At 37.9% G+C, this 18,330-nt stretch overlaps 1 protein-coding gene across 8 annotated transcripts in view; it reads right to left on the reverse strand.

The window, feature by feature from the left end:
- SAMD4A (sterile alpha motif domain containing 4A) overlaps positions 1-18,330 on the reverse strand; it is a 313,807-nt gene that overhangs the window by 150,280 nt on the left and 145,197 nt on the right. Inside the window, exons 1-3 of one of the 8 annotated variants that reach the window (XM_074213457.1) lie at positions 14,409-15,179; positions 11,519-11,650; positions 6,074-6,161 (exon numbers count right to left, since the gene is read on the reverse strand). The exons of 4 other annotated variants lie outside the window; for them this stretch is intronic. In XM_074213457.1, the coding sequence (XP_074069558.1) occupies positions 6,074-6,128 (55 nt within the window). In that variant the 5' untranslated portion in view covers positions 6,129-6,161; positions 11,519-11,650; positions 14,409-15,179. Of the gene's footprint in view, positions 1-6,073; positions 6,162-11,518; positions 11,651-14,408; positions 15,180-18,330 lie in introns of those variants that run through there. 3 more of the 8 variants (XM_074213460.1, XM_074213456.1, XM_074213458.1) reach the window with 3 other exon arrangements.

Raw genomic sequence — 18,330 nt, forward strand, 5'->3', positions numbered from 1 at the left:
AGAGCACATTCAAAAACAAAGTCTGGCATTATTACAGCACAATGGTAAAGTGAGTGTTTAAAGGGCTCCAGTTGTTAGTAAATTACACTTAAATTGCTATTTTATTATACCCTGACTTTTCAGTTTAATAACATTTACCATAAAGGGTTTTTCACAACTGCATTTAGACAATTTGTTTATGCAAGAAATGACTTAGAATTAAATGCACACATCTGAAAGATATTGGTTAAGCAAAAGAGCCAAAATTGTTGGAAGACAGAAATATCATAAGTGGTTTCTAAGTGGTCAAAGGCGTTGAAGTGAATTATATTAACTCAAAAGAAAAAAAAAACTTCCTAGAAAAAAATATTGTGAAAATTCCTAAACGAGAACAATTCTTTATAGCCACACGTCTAAACAACACATGGCCAAGGAATCTTACTGACTAGGCAAGGTCAGGAGGTGATAGCAAAACAGCCACAAACAAGCATAAAAGAAGCCTCTAAGGGACACTGAGTTATTCTCAAATATTTTCAATCTGGCAACTGACCTCAGCAACCATGGTTTGTTCCCTAGATAACTATAAGGAAAAATATCCAAGATCCCTGTTGAGCAGTGTGGTGTCAAACTCAAATAGAAGTGGGGCCACTGAAACAACCATAAAGATACCTTTGGGTCTTATATTGACTTAGTTTTAAAATGTAATACCTATATTTTTGTGAACTTTTTTATTTTGTTAAATATTTCTCAATTACATCTTTTCTGACTCAGGCTGTACTCAGGAGTGCTGCAAGTTGCAAGAAGGCTGTGTGTTCGAGACTTCTGCTATAGAGGGCTCATAGGTTGTTGGATGGGCATTGGAAAAATTCATTTTGAAACATGGGAACATAAAATTGAAAATAGTAAATTATAGTGCTATATCTAGCACCCTACTATGTGGCAGGCACTATGCTGGGTGCTTTACAAATATCTCATTTTTTCCTTACAACTCTGGGAAGTAGGTGCTACTACTTGACTCTTATCAGCTGTGTGACCTTGGGCAAGTCATTTAACCCTGATTGCCTTGCAACCAGGGTCATCTCCAGTTGTCCTGATTCATATCTAGCCACTGGACCTAGATGGCTCTGGAGGAGAAAGTAAAGCTGGTGACAGCATAGTATCCCCTCACTCAAATCCAATTCATGTGCTTGTCATGGCATCATCTCCCTGATGTCATGGTCTTTTTTGAAAATGAAGGGCAAACATTTTACAGATGAATAAACTGAGGCAAACAGAAGTGAATTCACTTTTCCAAGTCCTGACTGTAGGCAACTATGTGGTTCTGTGGACAGAGAGAGATGGGTCTTGGGTCAGGAAGACCTCAGTTCAAATCTGCCCTTAGACACTTAATGTGTGATCCTGTGCTCTGTTTACCTTGATCCACTGGAGAAGGAAATGGCAAACCCTTCCAGCATCTCTGTCAATAAACCCCATGGATAGCATTGGTATGCTATGGTCTCAGAGTCACAAAGAGTTGGACACAACTAAATAGTAACAACTTCCTGACTCTAGGCACTCTATCACCTAGATGCCCAGGTCTTGTTTTTTGTTTTGTTTTGTTTTTCTTTTTGGTTTTTAAGTCTCCATTATTACTGCCATACCTTCTATCCTCAGAGTTCATTGAAAACAGACAGGTATCAGTATTATGGAACCAGAGTAAGATATCAACTCATTCCACTGTTCTTAATTAACTCCTCATGTATGGTAAGATAATCAATAGTTACTGAAAATGTTTTAAAATTCCCTGTGCACTTACAGACCAAATAGGAAAGACACGGGTCACCCTAAATCTCCAGAGGGCCCCCATTCCTATTGGTAATTTTTTAGACATCGGAAAGCTCACCATTAAGGATTCTCCTTTAATGACCATTGAGATAGAAGGGAATATATTGAGTCAGTGTTTGGTACTTTGTAATGCTGTTTTGGGGTGGAATCTTCCCCTCCCCTTCCCCTCCCTATTGTTTTTAATGACTGGTAATAGAAGACTTCTTAAAATAATCTAGCATCAATCAGGGGACAAAGTTCACCTGTGAGATGCTTCTCTTTCTGGCTATCAGTGGATCCAGAATATACTCATAGGCAGCATAGAAAAGGTCAGAGAACAAAGAAGGCCAAGTAAAGAAATTCCATCTTCATGTGGAATTAGGTGTTATGAATACACCATCTTGATTCAATGAGCAAACTCTCCAACCAAACTCTCTTGCTTTCTTCTTCTTTTCTTTCTTTCTGTGGTCTGTTATCTCAGTGACTGACTACTTGCAAACAGTTTTATTTCCAAGCACTGATGTAATTAGGATTGTTTTGCTAGTAAATAAAGAATTGTGCAGTTACTTAAAAGCTCTCAGACCTCCTAGAATTCTGGATCTGCCTAGGATGACTTAAGAACCTGCTTTGATTTGACTCCTTATTTTCTTACTCTATGATAACCTCCTGTTTAGCCCGATTTTCAATACTAGACCCTTTCCTGGTTGACACAGAAAAGAAAATGTCTCTGGGCTCCAGTGACCTACCTTCTCATGCCAGTATAATTTTAATTACACTCACCAGGTGGAGTTTTCATACCAAAGATTTCCCTGAACTGTTATGCTTGTTATATCCCTAAGCTAAAGTAAGGCCCAGCAAATATAAGTCCCTAAAGAAAAAAGAACATTACCCTACAGAAAAAATAAAGCTTCTAATAAAATGCAAGACTATTGTCCTCAAAGACTATGATTTATGCAATCTAAGATTTGTTATTTCCTATAACTGGGGATGGGGTGTAGGGTGTGTTCAATGAAGACTAGTACCTCTGGTATGAGGGCAAATGAGTCCTTTTCAGGGCTGCTTTCTGCCTTTGATGAATTCCTTAGTCACCTAATTCTTACAAGTGATTCCAAGAAACTGTAGCATGTATACCCTGGTAAACTGTTTTGACAAATGGGCTAAACCAGATTGAGGGTGATCAAGGGAGTCTCAAACTCCTCATTAAGTTGGAGGAGGAGTGACTACCCCAAGTATGTGAAGTCTTCCACAGGCAGAATGGGCAGATGAGAGCACTTTGTACACCAAAGCAGGTGCTGTGGAGAACTTAGAGCTTGGTTAGACATCAAAGATGCCAAGATTATTCTTAAATTATTGTCTTGACTCTATCTTGTCACTGGACCATGATGACTTTGGAAGAGAAAGTGAGGACAATAACTTTGTGCAATTCTGCCTCCCTTAAAACCAATTTACACACAAATCAAAAGATAACACCAGTAATATTTTATCATTTCTATTTCAAAGATCTTTGTGAAAGGCAAGTGATGAAGCAGCAGGTACAGATACACTGGGAGCTATTGCCACAACCCTGAATACAGGTGGCCCAGGCCATGAGATTGTCTCCTTATTGGAAGCAGCAGTGGGATTTGGCAGCCCCCTGGGTATTTGATCAATCTTTTAAGGATTGTACTGCTCACTTACTGGTGTGAAGAAGGGGCTAGAAAACTGTCTGCTTATCCAACCCTGGTCTGATGACCATGACTTCTGGAGATACTACCCTGTGGCTGAAACACAAAAAATGTGCAAAAACTTCTTCAAAGATGATACTACTCATCATCAGTGCATGGAATGCACATGCACACACTCAGACAATACAAGATCCAAACCTGAAAGATGAACAGCTCTAATTACAAGAGAGCTCAAGAGGTATCATATCCAAACAGCAAGTGAAACAAGGCTGCCAAATGAAGGCCAAATTGGAAGTGGATATACAGTTTACTGGAGTAATCACAATGAAGGGCAACTGGGATAGGTTTTGCAATTAAAATTTATCTAGTCAACAAACTAGTATGCCCACCAAAAGGAGTAAACAACAAGCTCATGATAATGTGATTTCCACTTGTAGGAAAATACCAATGTCTGTGGTCCCACCATGAAAAACCTTGATGAAGTCAAAGAAAACCTTTATGAAGACCTAGAGACCCTTACCAAAACAGGACAAGCTTATAATTCTGGGTGACTTTAATGCTAGAGTACACTCAGCTCAGACATGGAAGAGTCTCCTTGGGAAGAATGGAACTGAAAATAACAGCAATAGTCACTTGTGCATTTCATGACCTCATCACAAAACTGGTTTCCCTTTATGCAATGTAATATCATTGCAATGCAATGCCACCCCAGGATGTACTTTCACAGCAAACACTGGCATCTAATAGACTATGTGACCATAAGGGGAAGAGATAGACAGTATATGAGAGTGACAGAGGCAATATCACTCTGTGATACAGAGTGCTGGACCAATCCTAGACTCATCCTGAAGTGGTAGCGCTAAGAAAAAATGACTAGCAAAATTAGTGTTGAGATTATAGTGCCTCTTTGCATGGGGATGGTTTATTGCTAACTTGGAGGTAAAGTTAAGCCAATACACAGTTGACAACAGTGGAGCAGAAAAAGAGTGGGCAACTTTTAGAAATTTGCTCATCTGGGTCACACTCACATTGAGATTGGTTTGATGAAAATGATGTAGAAATGCAGAAAATGCTAAATGAAAAATGAGAAATCCATAAAGTTTACAAGCATAATAGTTCATCTATTTCTTAAGGTGGCAGAATTTAATCCATAAAAATTAAAGTAGAAGTGAAACTTAAAAAAGATGAAGAAGGAGCAGCTAGGTGGCGCAGTGTATAAAACACTGGCCCTGGAGTCAAGAGTACCTGGGTTCAAATCCAGTCTCAGACACTTAATAATTACCTAGCTGTGTGGCCTTGGGCAAGCCACTTAACCCCACTGCCTTGAAAAAAAAAAGAGATGAAGATGCAGGACTCTTGGTTCAGTAAGAAGGCAGATGAAATTCAGTTTTATGTGGATAGTAATAATCCAAAGTGCTTTTATGACATGCTGAAGGCTGTTTACAGGCCAAAAATCTATGTTGCATCTCAGTTCCACAGTTCTGATGGATGCAGATTAACAATAGGGATAGGATCCTAGAGAGATGGACAGAACACTTCCACAGTGTTCTTAATAGACCATCACCAATCAATATTGAAGTCATTAACCTCAAGTTAAAGTCACTCCATCCCTACCTGAAGTTCCAACTGAAGAAGAGGTTTTGAATGCCATTAAGCTTCTTTCACATGGCAAAGCACCTGGTGCTGATTCTATTCCAGCTGAGATCTACGAGTTCCATTACTGATTGAAATTTTCTAGGTTATATGACATGAAAAGGGTATCCCCCAGGAATTCAAAGATGCCTCTATTGTACATCTTTATAAAGGTAAAGAGAATAAATTGTCCTGTGACAATCACAAGGATATTTCTCTTTTAGTCACTGTTGGGAAGATTCTTACCATGGTCCTCCTTAATAGACTGATCATTTACCTAGAAGATGAGTCACCTCCCTGAGAGTGTCAGTGTGATTGCAGAAAAGCTGAGGAACAGTTGATAGTATGTTTGCTGCCTAACAACTCCAGGAGAAATGCCAGGAACAGAACAGAGGTCTGAATACGTTTGTAGATCTGACCAAGGTCTTTGATACAAGCTTTTATGAAGGTTTGTGGAAAATTCTGTCAAAATTTGGTGCCCGAAGAAGTTCATCAGTAGTGTACATCAATTTCAAAATGGAATGCTTCCCTGGGTTCTGAATAATGAATGATACTCTTGTGAGTTGCTGGTTGACAATGGAGTGAAACAAGGTTGTGTCCTTGCTTCCATGTTTTTTAATGTTTTCAGCCATTCACTGAGGATGGACATGGTTCTCAAGGTCAGCTACTGCACTAATGGTAAATTATTTCATTACATTTTGCTCAAATGCAAACTGTTATTAATGTCATCAAGAAGGACATAGCAAAAACTAAATGGTAAATTGTTCAACTTGAAAAGGCTATAAGCCAAGACTAAAGTAGAGAGAGTGTTGGTGAATGATCTTCCCAGTACAGCCTCTGAAGCTGAGATGCAACTAAGTATGGATCAATTCTTTGCTGCCTGTGCTAATTTGGATCTAACAATTAACAAAAAAATAGGAACTCTATCAGTCAGCATCACACCATCTCATATGTGGAACCATCAATTATAGGAATATGTGGATGGGTTCACTTACCTTGACAGTATACTTTCCAGGCATGTACACACTGATAATGAGGTTGACAACACATGCATTGTCCAGTGCTAGCTCAGTATTTGGGAGGCTTCAAAAGAAAGGGTGGGAGAGAAGAGGTATGAGACTGACTACCAAACAGAAGGTCTGCAAAGCCATTGTGCTGACCTTATTGTTGTATGCCTGTGAACCTTGGACAGTCTATCAGCATCTTGCCAAGAAACTGAATTTCTTCCATTTAAATTGTCTTAGGAGGATTCTGGCAAGAGATCCTTTCTTGAACTACACTGCCAAACATTCAAATGTTACTATAGAGAGCACAACTATGATGGGCTGGTGATGTTGTTAATGTACATTTGCCAAAAAGACTATTTTATGGAGAATTCACACAGGGCAAGCACTCAAAAAGGGGGTTAGGGACATCCTGAAGGTCTCTCTTAAGGATTTTAAAATTGGTTGTGCAGCATGAGAGATACTGGCACAGGACCACCCAACATGCCATATCCTTATCAGAGAAAGTGTTGTGCTCTCTGAAGCAGCTCAGAGGAACATGAGATAGGTAGGAGTGTTTACTCCAGGTTGTTCACATGAATGTGGTCAGCTCATCATGGGGAAGAGATGGATTTCTCTTTCATTTCACATGGACTATTTGTGCCCGACCTTTGATACAGCATTCCAAGTTTGTATTAGTCTGATCAGCCACAGTTGGATAAAAAAGGAAAAGAACCACCAACCCTAACTGGGAATCAATGCTGAACTTTGGGGTAGTGTTGAAGACAGTAATCCCAAGGGAATTAAATGTTTCAATCCAAATTCCTCATGCATCTTCAGGTGAATAATGGAAGTGGAAGGGCATATGAATGCAGTAAATCCTACCTCTGACTCATATTGACTTCATGTGATCTTGAGCAAGTAAGTCACAGCCTCTCAGGGCCCTTGGCAACTCTCTAAGCTCTAAATTATAGAAGTTGCTCAACCTGTCAATATATATGGAATTTTCTCATCTAGGAGTTCCCTATATCAATGAAATCACAAGCCCCTTTCCTACCCTCACTTCAATGCTTCTGTTTTTCAATGTTATATTTTTATTTATATTTATTGTTAGACACTTCTTGTTTCCCATTCCAGAGATCTCTATTTTGCTATCAAGATGAAGTGTCCCTTTAATTCAATCTGGTATACGGATTGGATGAAAGACACATATTTCATGACATTTTGCTCAAATGCAAACTGTTATAAATGTCATCAAGAAGGACATAGCAAAAAACATGTGGGGTCATATCTCTGAGTTGTCTGATAACTTTCACTTTAATTTGGGATCAAAATATGAACATTTTAGGAATGAAAAAAATTAGCCCATTAAATTTTTTTTATTCTGGCCAAATTTTCCCAATACTGTTTACAGTTTAAAATGGAATTCCCCATGTGCTGGAAAAGAAATAATGCATGATCTTCACAATGAAGATTTTAGAGACATCTCAATTATATAATATTCAGAGATAACAAAATTAGATTATAGTTCATATGACTTAACTTTCAAAAATATCTGTTGGAGAGGAAAAAATGTACATGAAAACTCAGGGTAGAAAGAACATCATATTAGTAAAAATATGATCTGTCATAATATCTCTGAAGAAAAATGACTATGTTCTTTTTTTTAATTAGGTTTTTTTTGCAAGGCAAATTGGGGTGAAGTGGCTTGCTCAAGGCCACACTGCTAGGTAATTATTAAGTGTCTGAGGCTGGATTTGAACTCAGGTACTCCTGACTCCAGGGCCAGTGCTTTATCCACTGTGCCACCCAGCTGCCCCTTAAAAATGACTGTTCTTAATAGCATCTCATAACATTATCACCAAAAATTAGAGGTGAAAAATGTATAATCATCCTTTTCTTTTGATGAATGCATTAACAAATTCTTTAAAAACTATAGATATCTTTTTTTAAAAGAAAAGATATATAAAGGACATCTGAATAGCAAGAAGCTTAAGATCTCATTGATTTTAAGGTTAAATTTCTTCCCTTTTTTAAAGAATCCACTTTACACTGTTGTTTTTCAAGACTGACTAACTAACTAAATAACTAACTATACTAACACTAAGGGGAAAGCACTATACAATTTTGTCTGAGAAAGGTTTTTCAATGTGTTTCAATGAGCACAATCTGAAAATGAGAACCCCAAGAGTAAGTACAACTATTTGCCAGATTTTTGAGTCTACAGAAGAAAGTATCTTTTGTTTTTGTTTTAGGTTTTTGCAAGGCTAATGGGATTAAGTGGCTCACCCAAGGCCACACAGCTAGGTAATTATTAAGTGTCTGAGGCCAGATTTGAACTCAGGTATTTCTGACTTCAGGGCTGGTGCTCTATTCACTGTGCCACCTAGAAAGTATCTTGGAAGGAACTGAGGAGATCAAATCATGAAAGAAATCTAATTGTAATATCAAATATGTTAGCTCCACAGGTTACTCACATGAACACACTTAAAACTTTTTTAAAAAGCCTTGTTAGTGGGGCAGCTAGGTGGAGCAGTGAATAGAGCACCTGCCTTGGAGTCAGGAGTACCTGGGTTCAAATTCAACCTTAGATACTTAATTATCTAACCGTGTGGCCTTGGGCAAGCCACTTAACCCCATTGCTTTGGAAAAAAAAAAGCCTTGTTAGAGCGCCCTCCCCAAAAAGTGTCCACATTGAACTTTTGTGGACCTTGTTTCTTGATACATTGCATAATGAAAAAGGTTTCAGAAGATTATTGCAAGGAAAAGAACTCAAGGGAATGTGTTTTAATCCTGAATTATCCTTTGTATTCATAATCTCAAATTGCTTTAACTTCTCTGTGTTTCTTCGTCATTGAGGTTAAAAAGGAATAATACTGATCTGAGAAATATGAAAAATATCAAAGTAATACTAAATGCTGTGTCAATATTAAAATGTCTTGAAATAAAAATTTCCCCCCCAAAATATGCTTTATATCTCAGTAAAAAAATGGTTTTCTCATGTCAACAGCAAAATGTCAGGTCACCCTCTTCCTACATGTTCAAAATAAGAAATGAATCTTCAAAAATTTAGACACTATCCTGTCAAAACTCAGAAGTATGTGTGTATGTGAATACTCAGATTACAAGTGAATGAATTTGAAATTGCTATTCTTTCCATGGACCAGCATTTATATTTTCCAAGTATGAGATCAATAGAAAATTGATGACAAACTTAGTTTATAAGCATCTTCTTCCTCTGTGAGTTGAGAAATCTGTAGAAACATTTTTTTTAAACTTAGAACAATTTATTGTGATAAGGGCAAAGAATAAATGATTTAAAGCTTTTCTTTTCTTTTGTTACCAATCAACCATTTTTAAATTCAATCCCAAGTAAATCCAAATCTTGGAATTTACTGACCTAGCAAAATTAGGCAGTCCCCATTTAGTCCAGACCTGTAGAGGGAGTCAGAGACACATCTTCCCTTTTGGATTCAGTTTAGAGGCTATTTAGCCAACACTGAGAGATCTCAAATAAATGCAAAGGGACAGGTAATCCATTCTAATAGTCTACTTTGTATAGGAGCAAAGCATGGTGAGATTGAGCCTTCTCTCTCCTGATATTTGCAGCTGAGTGCCTCTGTCATCATACCCCAGTTTCCTGGTATAACAGTTATTGCTTCAGAGCAGAGGTCCCCAGTTTCTCTATGGGGAAGTGCAATTTTTATTTCCTTCAAGTTTCAAAGAATGGTGGGGATGAGATGTGGGAAGGTAAGGGGAGGAGGGGCTTGATAGTTTCTTAATTGGGTGGTAAGAGACCTGGGATGAAAGCTGGAGACAGTATCCAAGAAAGTACCATTTTAAAAATTCAAGTGAAACACTCAATCAGGTAGGACTTCAGTGTCATCTGACCAGCTAGACCCTTTCCTTTCTAATGTAATAATAACTGGTATTTATATTGTATTCTAAAGTTCGAAATTATTAACTCCCCCCCCCCCCCCCAGATATCTTTAGCTCAGGGCCTGGCTAAAGATTTCATAATGCTCACTGATTTGATTTATGTACAGCTAAGCTAGGAGGCAATAAATAACAGCACTGGAGTCAGGAAGATCCTGAGTTCAAATATGACCTCAGATACTAAATTGTGTGACCTTGGACAAATCACTTAACTGCTACCTGTTTCAGTTTCTTCAATAATAGCACCTATCTCATAGGGTTGTTGTGAAGTTTGTTTTCCTCCTCTGCATAAAAATGATTGGGCCCTCTGACTTTGTCTCCATGAATTTTTTTTTTTTTGCAAAGAATCATTCTCTCCCTTACCTTGATAAATTGTGCTTGATCAAAATAAAGTAGTTTTTTTTTTTTTTTTTTTTTTTTGGTTAGGCAATGGGGTAAAGTGGCTTGCCCAAGTCCACACAGACCAGATTTGAACTTAGGTACTCCTGATTCCAGGGCTGGTGCTCTATCCACTGCACCACCTAGCTGCCCCAAAATAAAGTGTTTTAATAAGAATTTTCAGTAGTTCACAAAAATGTTTCAGAAAAATGTTTATAAATTGATTTTGTCATTATTTTCTAATTTTTTAATATTTTGTCCATTTTACATGGGAGGATAAGAAAGGTTTGAGGATGGAAAACTGGGGCACCCTGAAATTAGTCCCAGAACAATTTGGTAGTTATGGGATAAACAGCCCCTTGGCAATGATTATAGTCTAGTCTAGAGCTTAAAATCAGAAGGTTTATTAATGAGAGATCAGCTGCTGGTACACAAGCAAGAATTAGATTTAGAACCTCATTTTCTTTTTCAAAGGGGGTAGGAAGAATCAGTGTAAAAAATAGGAAAGAGCCTGATGAAAGAGAGAAAGGACTGGAGTCAGAGAGGGAGAACAGAAAGATGGAGAGAAGTGCATTGTCCTCCGAGTTTTGAGATTAAATTGTGAATAGATTAGAGACATTACTACTTGGACATACAACCTGTCAGAGGACTTAAATAGCTTTCAGCAAAGACATTTAATAAGAACAGCTGCTACAAAATATTCTCCAAATAAACTTAGTATGGTATGCTCTCTCACAAATATAACATCCATGGGAAATGTGGGCTCAAACCCCAGGAGGACATCCATTAACACAGGATGAAACACATGTGGTAAAGGATATATAATTCACAGCCTCTAGTACCATATAACCTAAAGTCTTTTTTCTCTTTATAATGTCCTAATGTAACTCTATGGGCAGTGTCTCTAATGGGTGGGCTCCCCAGCTGAACTCCCAGGGTCTGCTCCTTTCTGAAGTCTATAGTCACCACATAACTCCTTTCTGCCACAAAGGAAGTTCTCCCTTTCCCTATGGGTCTTTTCAAAAACTGTGTCTATCTTTCCACATCTATATGTTGTGTCTGATATATACTGGATGTACTTTCTCTTATGGTTCTAATAGGTCTGGTGATGTGGTTAATGGAAGAAAAAAAGACACCTTTTACCTGCTGCAGGGTCTTCCTCCACAGATGTTTTATGGCATGGGCTCACTTGCTTCCAAAACTGAACTACTGAAATTTATCCAGCTATTTAAATTCCCAAGAGGGTTATAGCTCAGTCAATAGTGCTATTCCTTTCTTCATCCAACAAAAGAAATGTATACTTCAGTAAAGGGTTCACCTGGTATGGATAAATTTCTTTTACACATTAAAATCTCATCTTGAATATTTTCCTTTTTGTGAAGCTCAATGGCTTAGGAAACCTCTTTCCTCCACCCCACTCCCACTTTTAAAAGCAGAGTGGTATAATAAAAAAATCCACTTTTGGCACTTTGTAGTTTTCAGAGTTCTTTCTTAACAACCTTATGAAGCATGAATTATCCCCTAGTCTACAAGAGGACAGCTTAAGTGGCTTGGCCATAATCATATTAAAAGTATCAAAGTTTGGTTGTGTACACCAGACTCAATTTACTCAGACCACATCTGGAATATAGTGTGTTCAGTTCTAGGTGCTCCATTTTAGGAAATTTTTGGAATAAAATCGAGAGAATTCAGAGGAGGGCAGATAAAATAGTGAATGAGTCTTGAGACATACCATAATGAAGGAAATGGTTAAAACCTGGGGAAAAAAAAGACTCAAAAGGGGATGGGACAGTTATGTACAAATATCTTAAGGATTATCAGAGGAGGATTAGTATACTTTTTTCTACTTAGCTCCAGAGAGGAGAACTAGGAACAATGGAAGGAAATTATTTTCAAAAAAGAGGAGGCAAATGTGGGTTTGATGAGAGGGGACATTTTCCTTTAAAATAGAGGTATCAAATGGGCTTCTGAGATAGGGAGTGGGCTTTCTCCTCCCTGGAGGTATTGAAATAAAGACAATGAATACTTCTAGCATGTTATAGAATATGAATTATACTAGGTTGGCCTTTGAGGTGTCTTCAAAAATAAGGTGTCTTTCATTTTTTTTCTTACACCTGGAAGTTGACTGACAATAGAATAATACAAACCCACTAGGAAAAGTCTTGTTTCTTTGAGACTTCTGATTTGTCCTGGCAATTCTGCAGACTAATAGGAACCTTCCTTTGCTTTTCTCTCATTCTCTTCTTCTGTATAGTCTGGCTTCTGACCTCATCGGTGAACTCATTAATCTCCTAATTACCACATTTAATGACCTTTTCTCAGTCCTCATCCTTCTAGACCTCTTTCTGCATTGCAGTTCACCATTTTCTCTTTGATTCTCCCTTTTCTATAGATTTTCATGATACTACTCTATAACTTGGTTCTCCTCCTGCCTATCTGACTAATCCTTCTCAGTCTCCTTTCCTAAATTTTCATCCAGGGCAGATCCACTAACTGTGAGTTTCTCACAGGACTCTGTCCTGAGCTCTCTTCTCTTCTCCTGCTAAATTATTTCATTTGGTGATCTCATAGGATGCCATAGATTCAATTATCTTTTCTGTTTATCTGGTCCTAATCTCTCTATCTTGCATATTTCCAACTCAATATTATAGACATCTCAACCTGTATGTCCCATCAGGTATCTTAAAATCAATAAGTCCAAAACTGAACTCATTATCTTTTCCTCTCTCTTCCTATCTTCCCTTTAGTTTAGAGGGTATCATCATCTTCCCAGTTACTCAGAATTGCAACCTAAATGTTAAACTTGACCTCTCTCTCTCTCTCTCTCTCTCTCTCTCTCCCTCCCTCCATATATGCAATCTGTTGCCAAGACCTGTCAATTTTGCCTTCATAATATCTTTAGTATTTTCCCTGTTCTTTCCTCTGATACTATCACCATCCTGGTACAGATCCCTCATCACTTCCTGCTACTGCAATAGTTTGCTACTGGGTCTTTGGGTGCCTCAACTCTCCCTCCATTCCACTGTCAGAGATTTTCTTAAGCATGGATCTGACTATCATTCTCCTATTCAACAAATTCCAACAAACTATCACCTCCAGGATCAATTGTAAAATCCTCTGAGTTTGGAGTTCAAAGTTATATATTACCTGACCCTTACCTCCTCCTGGCCCTTCCCCTAACCCACCCATGCCCCTTTTGCAACCTTTCCAGTCTTGTCACATTTTACCACCCCAGAATATAATCTTCAATACAGTGACACTGGTCTCTTTGCTTTTCCTCAAACAAAGGATACTCCATTTTCCCAATTCTGGGAATTTAACTGGCAAACCCTCATGCCTGCAAATATTCCCTCCTTTTCTAACTCTTGGTTTCCCTGGCTTCCTCAGTCCCACTTAAAATCTCATCTTTCACAAGAATCCCAACCCTCCTCTGTTGATTATCTCCAAATTATTCTGTATATATTATTTGTATATAGTTGTGTGCACGAAGTCTCCCCATTAGACTCTGTGACTCCTTGAGGGCAGTTACTATCTTTTGCTTTTCTTTGGATCTATCCCAAACACATAGCACAATTTGGCACATAGGCAGAGTGACTAATAGATTGTAGGTACTTAATAAATGTTTACTGATTGACTGACAAGTAGCCCATCTTTTGACAAGCCTAAAAAAGCAGCCTTGCCTGTTTTATACTTTAGTAGCACATGAAGAAACAACAAAAAAGTTTTTTTGATCTAGTTTGCATTTTAGCTTTACATAATCTTTCATAAAAAAATAAAAGACACATATAAATCCCTATCCTTCCCCCACCAAAACAAATAAAACCCTTGTTAACATAATACTCTATAAACCTCCAATCACACAGAAAGATGATCTGAGAATATCTTGAGGAAGTCACTTCACTTTTTGAAGACCAGATTTCTCATGTGTAAAATTAAGTTGCTGGATCAGAATGATTTCTAAGATCACTTCCAATTCTATGTCTTGGTATGGTTATATTCAGAAAAGCCCTGAGCTAAGCTGCCAGAACATTACCTCTAATTGGTTGTTCCTGATGGCAGTTTGGTGAAGAAGTAGCATCCAGCATCAATTCAGAGGTCTGAAGACACAGTACTGTGAGATATTCAGCAAGAGAAATGAAATTATCTCGGATTCCAGGACCATAATATTTTGCTGAATCTTTGAGGGAGGATACAGAAAGCTGCACAGGTCATATGGAGCTGAACACATTACAGTTGAACCAGATGGTAAGTGAAAAATTGGTGGGTTGATAGAATTATAACATAAGGGATTACTCCATCTCCTCCCTCTCCACCTTGCCCTCCTCTTTTTCTTCCCTTCCCTGGTGTCCTCTGAGCATAGCTCCCCATTGTTGAGTGGGTGGGAGAGGGATTGTGATGTCAGAGGATGGTAGGTGACAGAGGAGAGCAATGACCAGCAGTGTTACAAAGACAGAGGCTTATAGGGCACCTTTATTCCTCTAATCAGCTGGAAACACCTTGCATGTCATTCATTAAAAAGATAGTTCTTTAATCATTTGTATTTTCTGTAGTAGATTTCATTGGTCAAAATCATCAGTACCAGATAAAAAAATACCAATCCCAGATAAGAAAATCTGAGAGAAACAGATAAACTGAATGACTTGCCCAAGATCACCTAGAAATTTAGTAATGGAGACAGAACTCAAACCCAAGTTTCTTGGCAGATAACTAACTAGTCCTGAAGAGTCCAGTGGACTATGCTGCCTTTTTTTAGAAAGTTTCCATACGCCTTCTATTCCTAACCTTGATAACAAGCATTGCTTGTTCTCATGCCTTAGGCAACACCACATGAACTATCTATGTCACAAACCTACTAATTGTGACCCTTATAGAATTTGACCCTTTTCTCTAGGGCATGAGCACTATCTTGGCCAGGCCTTAATCTAGTTTACTAAATCTTATTTTTTTCTACATTCCTTTATTTAAGAAGATGGGGTGGTGGGGAGGGAGGGAGGGAAGAAGGCAGAGAGAGAGAGAGAGAGAGAGAGAGAGAGAGAGAGAGAGAGAGAGAGGCATTTAAGAAGATGGGGAGGTAGGGAGGGGGGAGGGAAGATGGGAGAGAGAAGAGAAGAGAAGAGAAGAGAAGAGAAGAGAAGAGAAGAGAAAAAAAGAGGAAGTGGGGTACCACTGCCTGAGACTTCATACAAACCAGAAACTTGTCTCTGTTTCTTAAAACAAAAAGCAGCTACTTGCCACTGCCCTTCACGATTAGTCCTCAGCATGGACAAGAAGGCCAAAAGTCTGCAATGTTTTCAATAGGAACATTTTGTTCAGTCTCTTGTGGTGTGGCAAGAAACATTATTCTGTCATTGCTATTCTGCAGACAGATTTTTAAAAAGTAAATCCTCTGGGGGAACTGGAAGATAATCTAATAAATAGAATTCATCATTAGTTTATTTTTGTTTTTTTGTGTTTAAGGTATATGAACATGTGACTAGGCTGCCTATATGGAAAAGCCCTTTAGGTGGGAAACCCCTCTGAGATAAGGATATGTGAGGTGATAAATGCATTTGGCACAGACACATCAAAAAGATGCCACTGGAGTTGCTCATATTGGAAGAACCAGTGTATGCATATGCTAGCTGCAAGAAAACCCTAATGAATATGGGTGACAAACAATAAACTCCCAATAAGTTGGTTATATTTTTTCAATGTAAAAGCAATTGCATTTCAAATGTGTAGTAAATAAAATGAGACTTCCTTCTAAAAGATATCCTGGATTGACACCATGTGATCTGACTTTGCTGCTTCTTCATGTGACTATGGCCTCCCAATTTAGCTAGTAACTGACTCCCAATGACCTGTAATAACACCATTCCTAAATTAGAGTTCTCAATTTGACTTGGCCTCAATCCCTCCCTCAAAGCAAAATAAAGCATCTGTTTTCTTTTTTTTCACATTCATAACATTCTCCTTTTTTAGTTGCCAATTCAAACCCTGCTCTAGTCAGATTGAACTTTTCCTCAAAAAAAAATTTTTTTTTGGTTAGCCAAAGAACCCAATGGAAAAACCCCAAGAGACAAAAACAAAAACAAAATCAGACAAAAATTCCAAGTAAGTGACATTCATCTGGAAAAGCTATGATTCACATGCAAATAAAAACTGTCCAACTTTACTGTTGTATGACGCAAGCCCCTGGCTTCAACATAAAAGGGGCAGAATGAAATCACCCACAATTAAGCTTACTCTATAATACTGCAAAAGGGACTTTATCTGGCTAGACTATTAAACTAATAAAATAAAAATCTAATGCTACAGAATAAAATTAATTTTATTGCTATCCCCATCAATGTTTGTATACATATGTATGTATGTATATAGTTACATAAATATGCATATGCCCATGAAAGACCCACAAATACACGAAGCTCCCAAGAAAAATCATCCATATAATACCTGAATTCAGCAAAGTCTCATCTAGAGCTGGTGTTTGACTAAGAACCAGTAAATGTTAACCATTTTGCATAAGAGAAGTGAGCATGCCCAAGGGAACTTGATGAGTAGTCCCTATGTGAAGGATCTGGTCTTCTCATTTTACTAGAGAGCTATTATAAGGAAGTTTTCTGCAATGAAACAAGAGGCTCTTTTCAAGATACATACAATATGTTCATGAATTTTATTCCCATTGTCCCTAATTAGCACTGGATGAAGTGAGCTTTACAGACTAAAGCAGAGGTGTAAAGTATGTGACTAAAATGGAATTGGGAGATAATCCCCAAATAAAATTACAATAAAATGTGAATAATATCAATATATATTTTTCTAAGTCAATGCACAATCCTCAGAATCTATCTGAATTAACAACACTACACAAAACCATCAATAAAGAACAGTGTGGAATGTTGGAAAAAGCATTGAGTTTAGAGTCACAAGAGTAGAGTTCTGACAATGGTTGGACCACCAGAAAATCTGAAGCTTAAACTGAGACAGAATAAACATAATCATATTTATTTGACCTACCTCATTGGACTGTAGTGAAAAAAAGTGCTTTTGTTAATCCTAAATTGGTACAGAAATGTGAACTATTATTATTTGTCCATTTCCAAACAAGTTAGTATTCCCTTATGGGAGAGATGTCTAATTATAACTATGGTCTTCCACTTTCTCCTTCCTTTTCTCATGTAAGTGAAGATAATCCTGGATCCATCACTAAGCTATGTTTACTTGGCTAAAACATTTAATTCCTCTCAGGTTCACTTTCTTCTTCTTCTGTACAATATTGAAAATAAGACCACCTATCTCACAAGGTTGTTGTGCGGATTAGTTGTATATTTATCATTATGTTAGGGTCTACCATATGTAAAGTGCTAGTTTGGGGGGGATGGGGGGAGGGTTGGGTTGGTCTTGACATGACTTAATCCTGTTATTTAATTTCTGGTATGGAAAAACATTTCACTGATACAAATTGATAATTCATCTATAATTTATAGTTCTGTGTCACTTGTAGGATAAGTGACTTGCCTAGATTCATAAATCAAAAGTAGGATTTTTTAAATGGCGTCATAACCTTCAGTCTTCTGTCTTACACACCCATTCCCAACATATACTCAGCAAACCAGTCACATGGGCCTCCTTGCTATTCCTCAAACAAAACACACCATCTCCCAGTTCTGGGCATTTTCATTGCCTGTCCACCATGCCTGGAATGCTCTCCCTTCTCATCTCCATTTACTGGTTTCCCTGGCTTCTTTCAAGTCTCATCTAAAGTCCTACCTTCTATATGAAACCTTTCACAACCCCCTTAATTCTACTGCCTTTCTTATGCTGATTATTTCAAATTTATAGTTTATTTGTACAGTTTGCATGTAGTATCCCCCATCCCCCATTAGACTATGAGTTCATTCATAGCCGGACTTTCTTCTCTTTTCTTTTCTTTTAGGGTTTTTTTTTTTTTTGTAGGGCAATGGGGTTAAGTG

This window comes from Macrotis lagotis, chromosome 1 (genome assembly GCF_037893015.1).
Source record: "Macrotis lagotis isolate mMagLag1 chromosome 1, bilby.v1.9.chrom.fasta, whole genome shotgun sequence".
In the NCBI taxonomy this organism is placed as follows: Eukaryota; Metazoa; Chordata; class Mammalia; order Peramelemorphia; family Peramelidae; genus Macrotis; species Macrotis lagotis.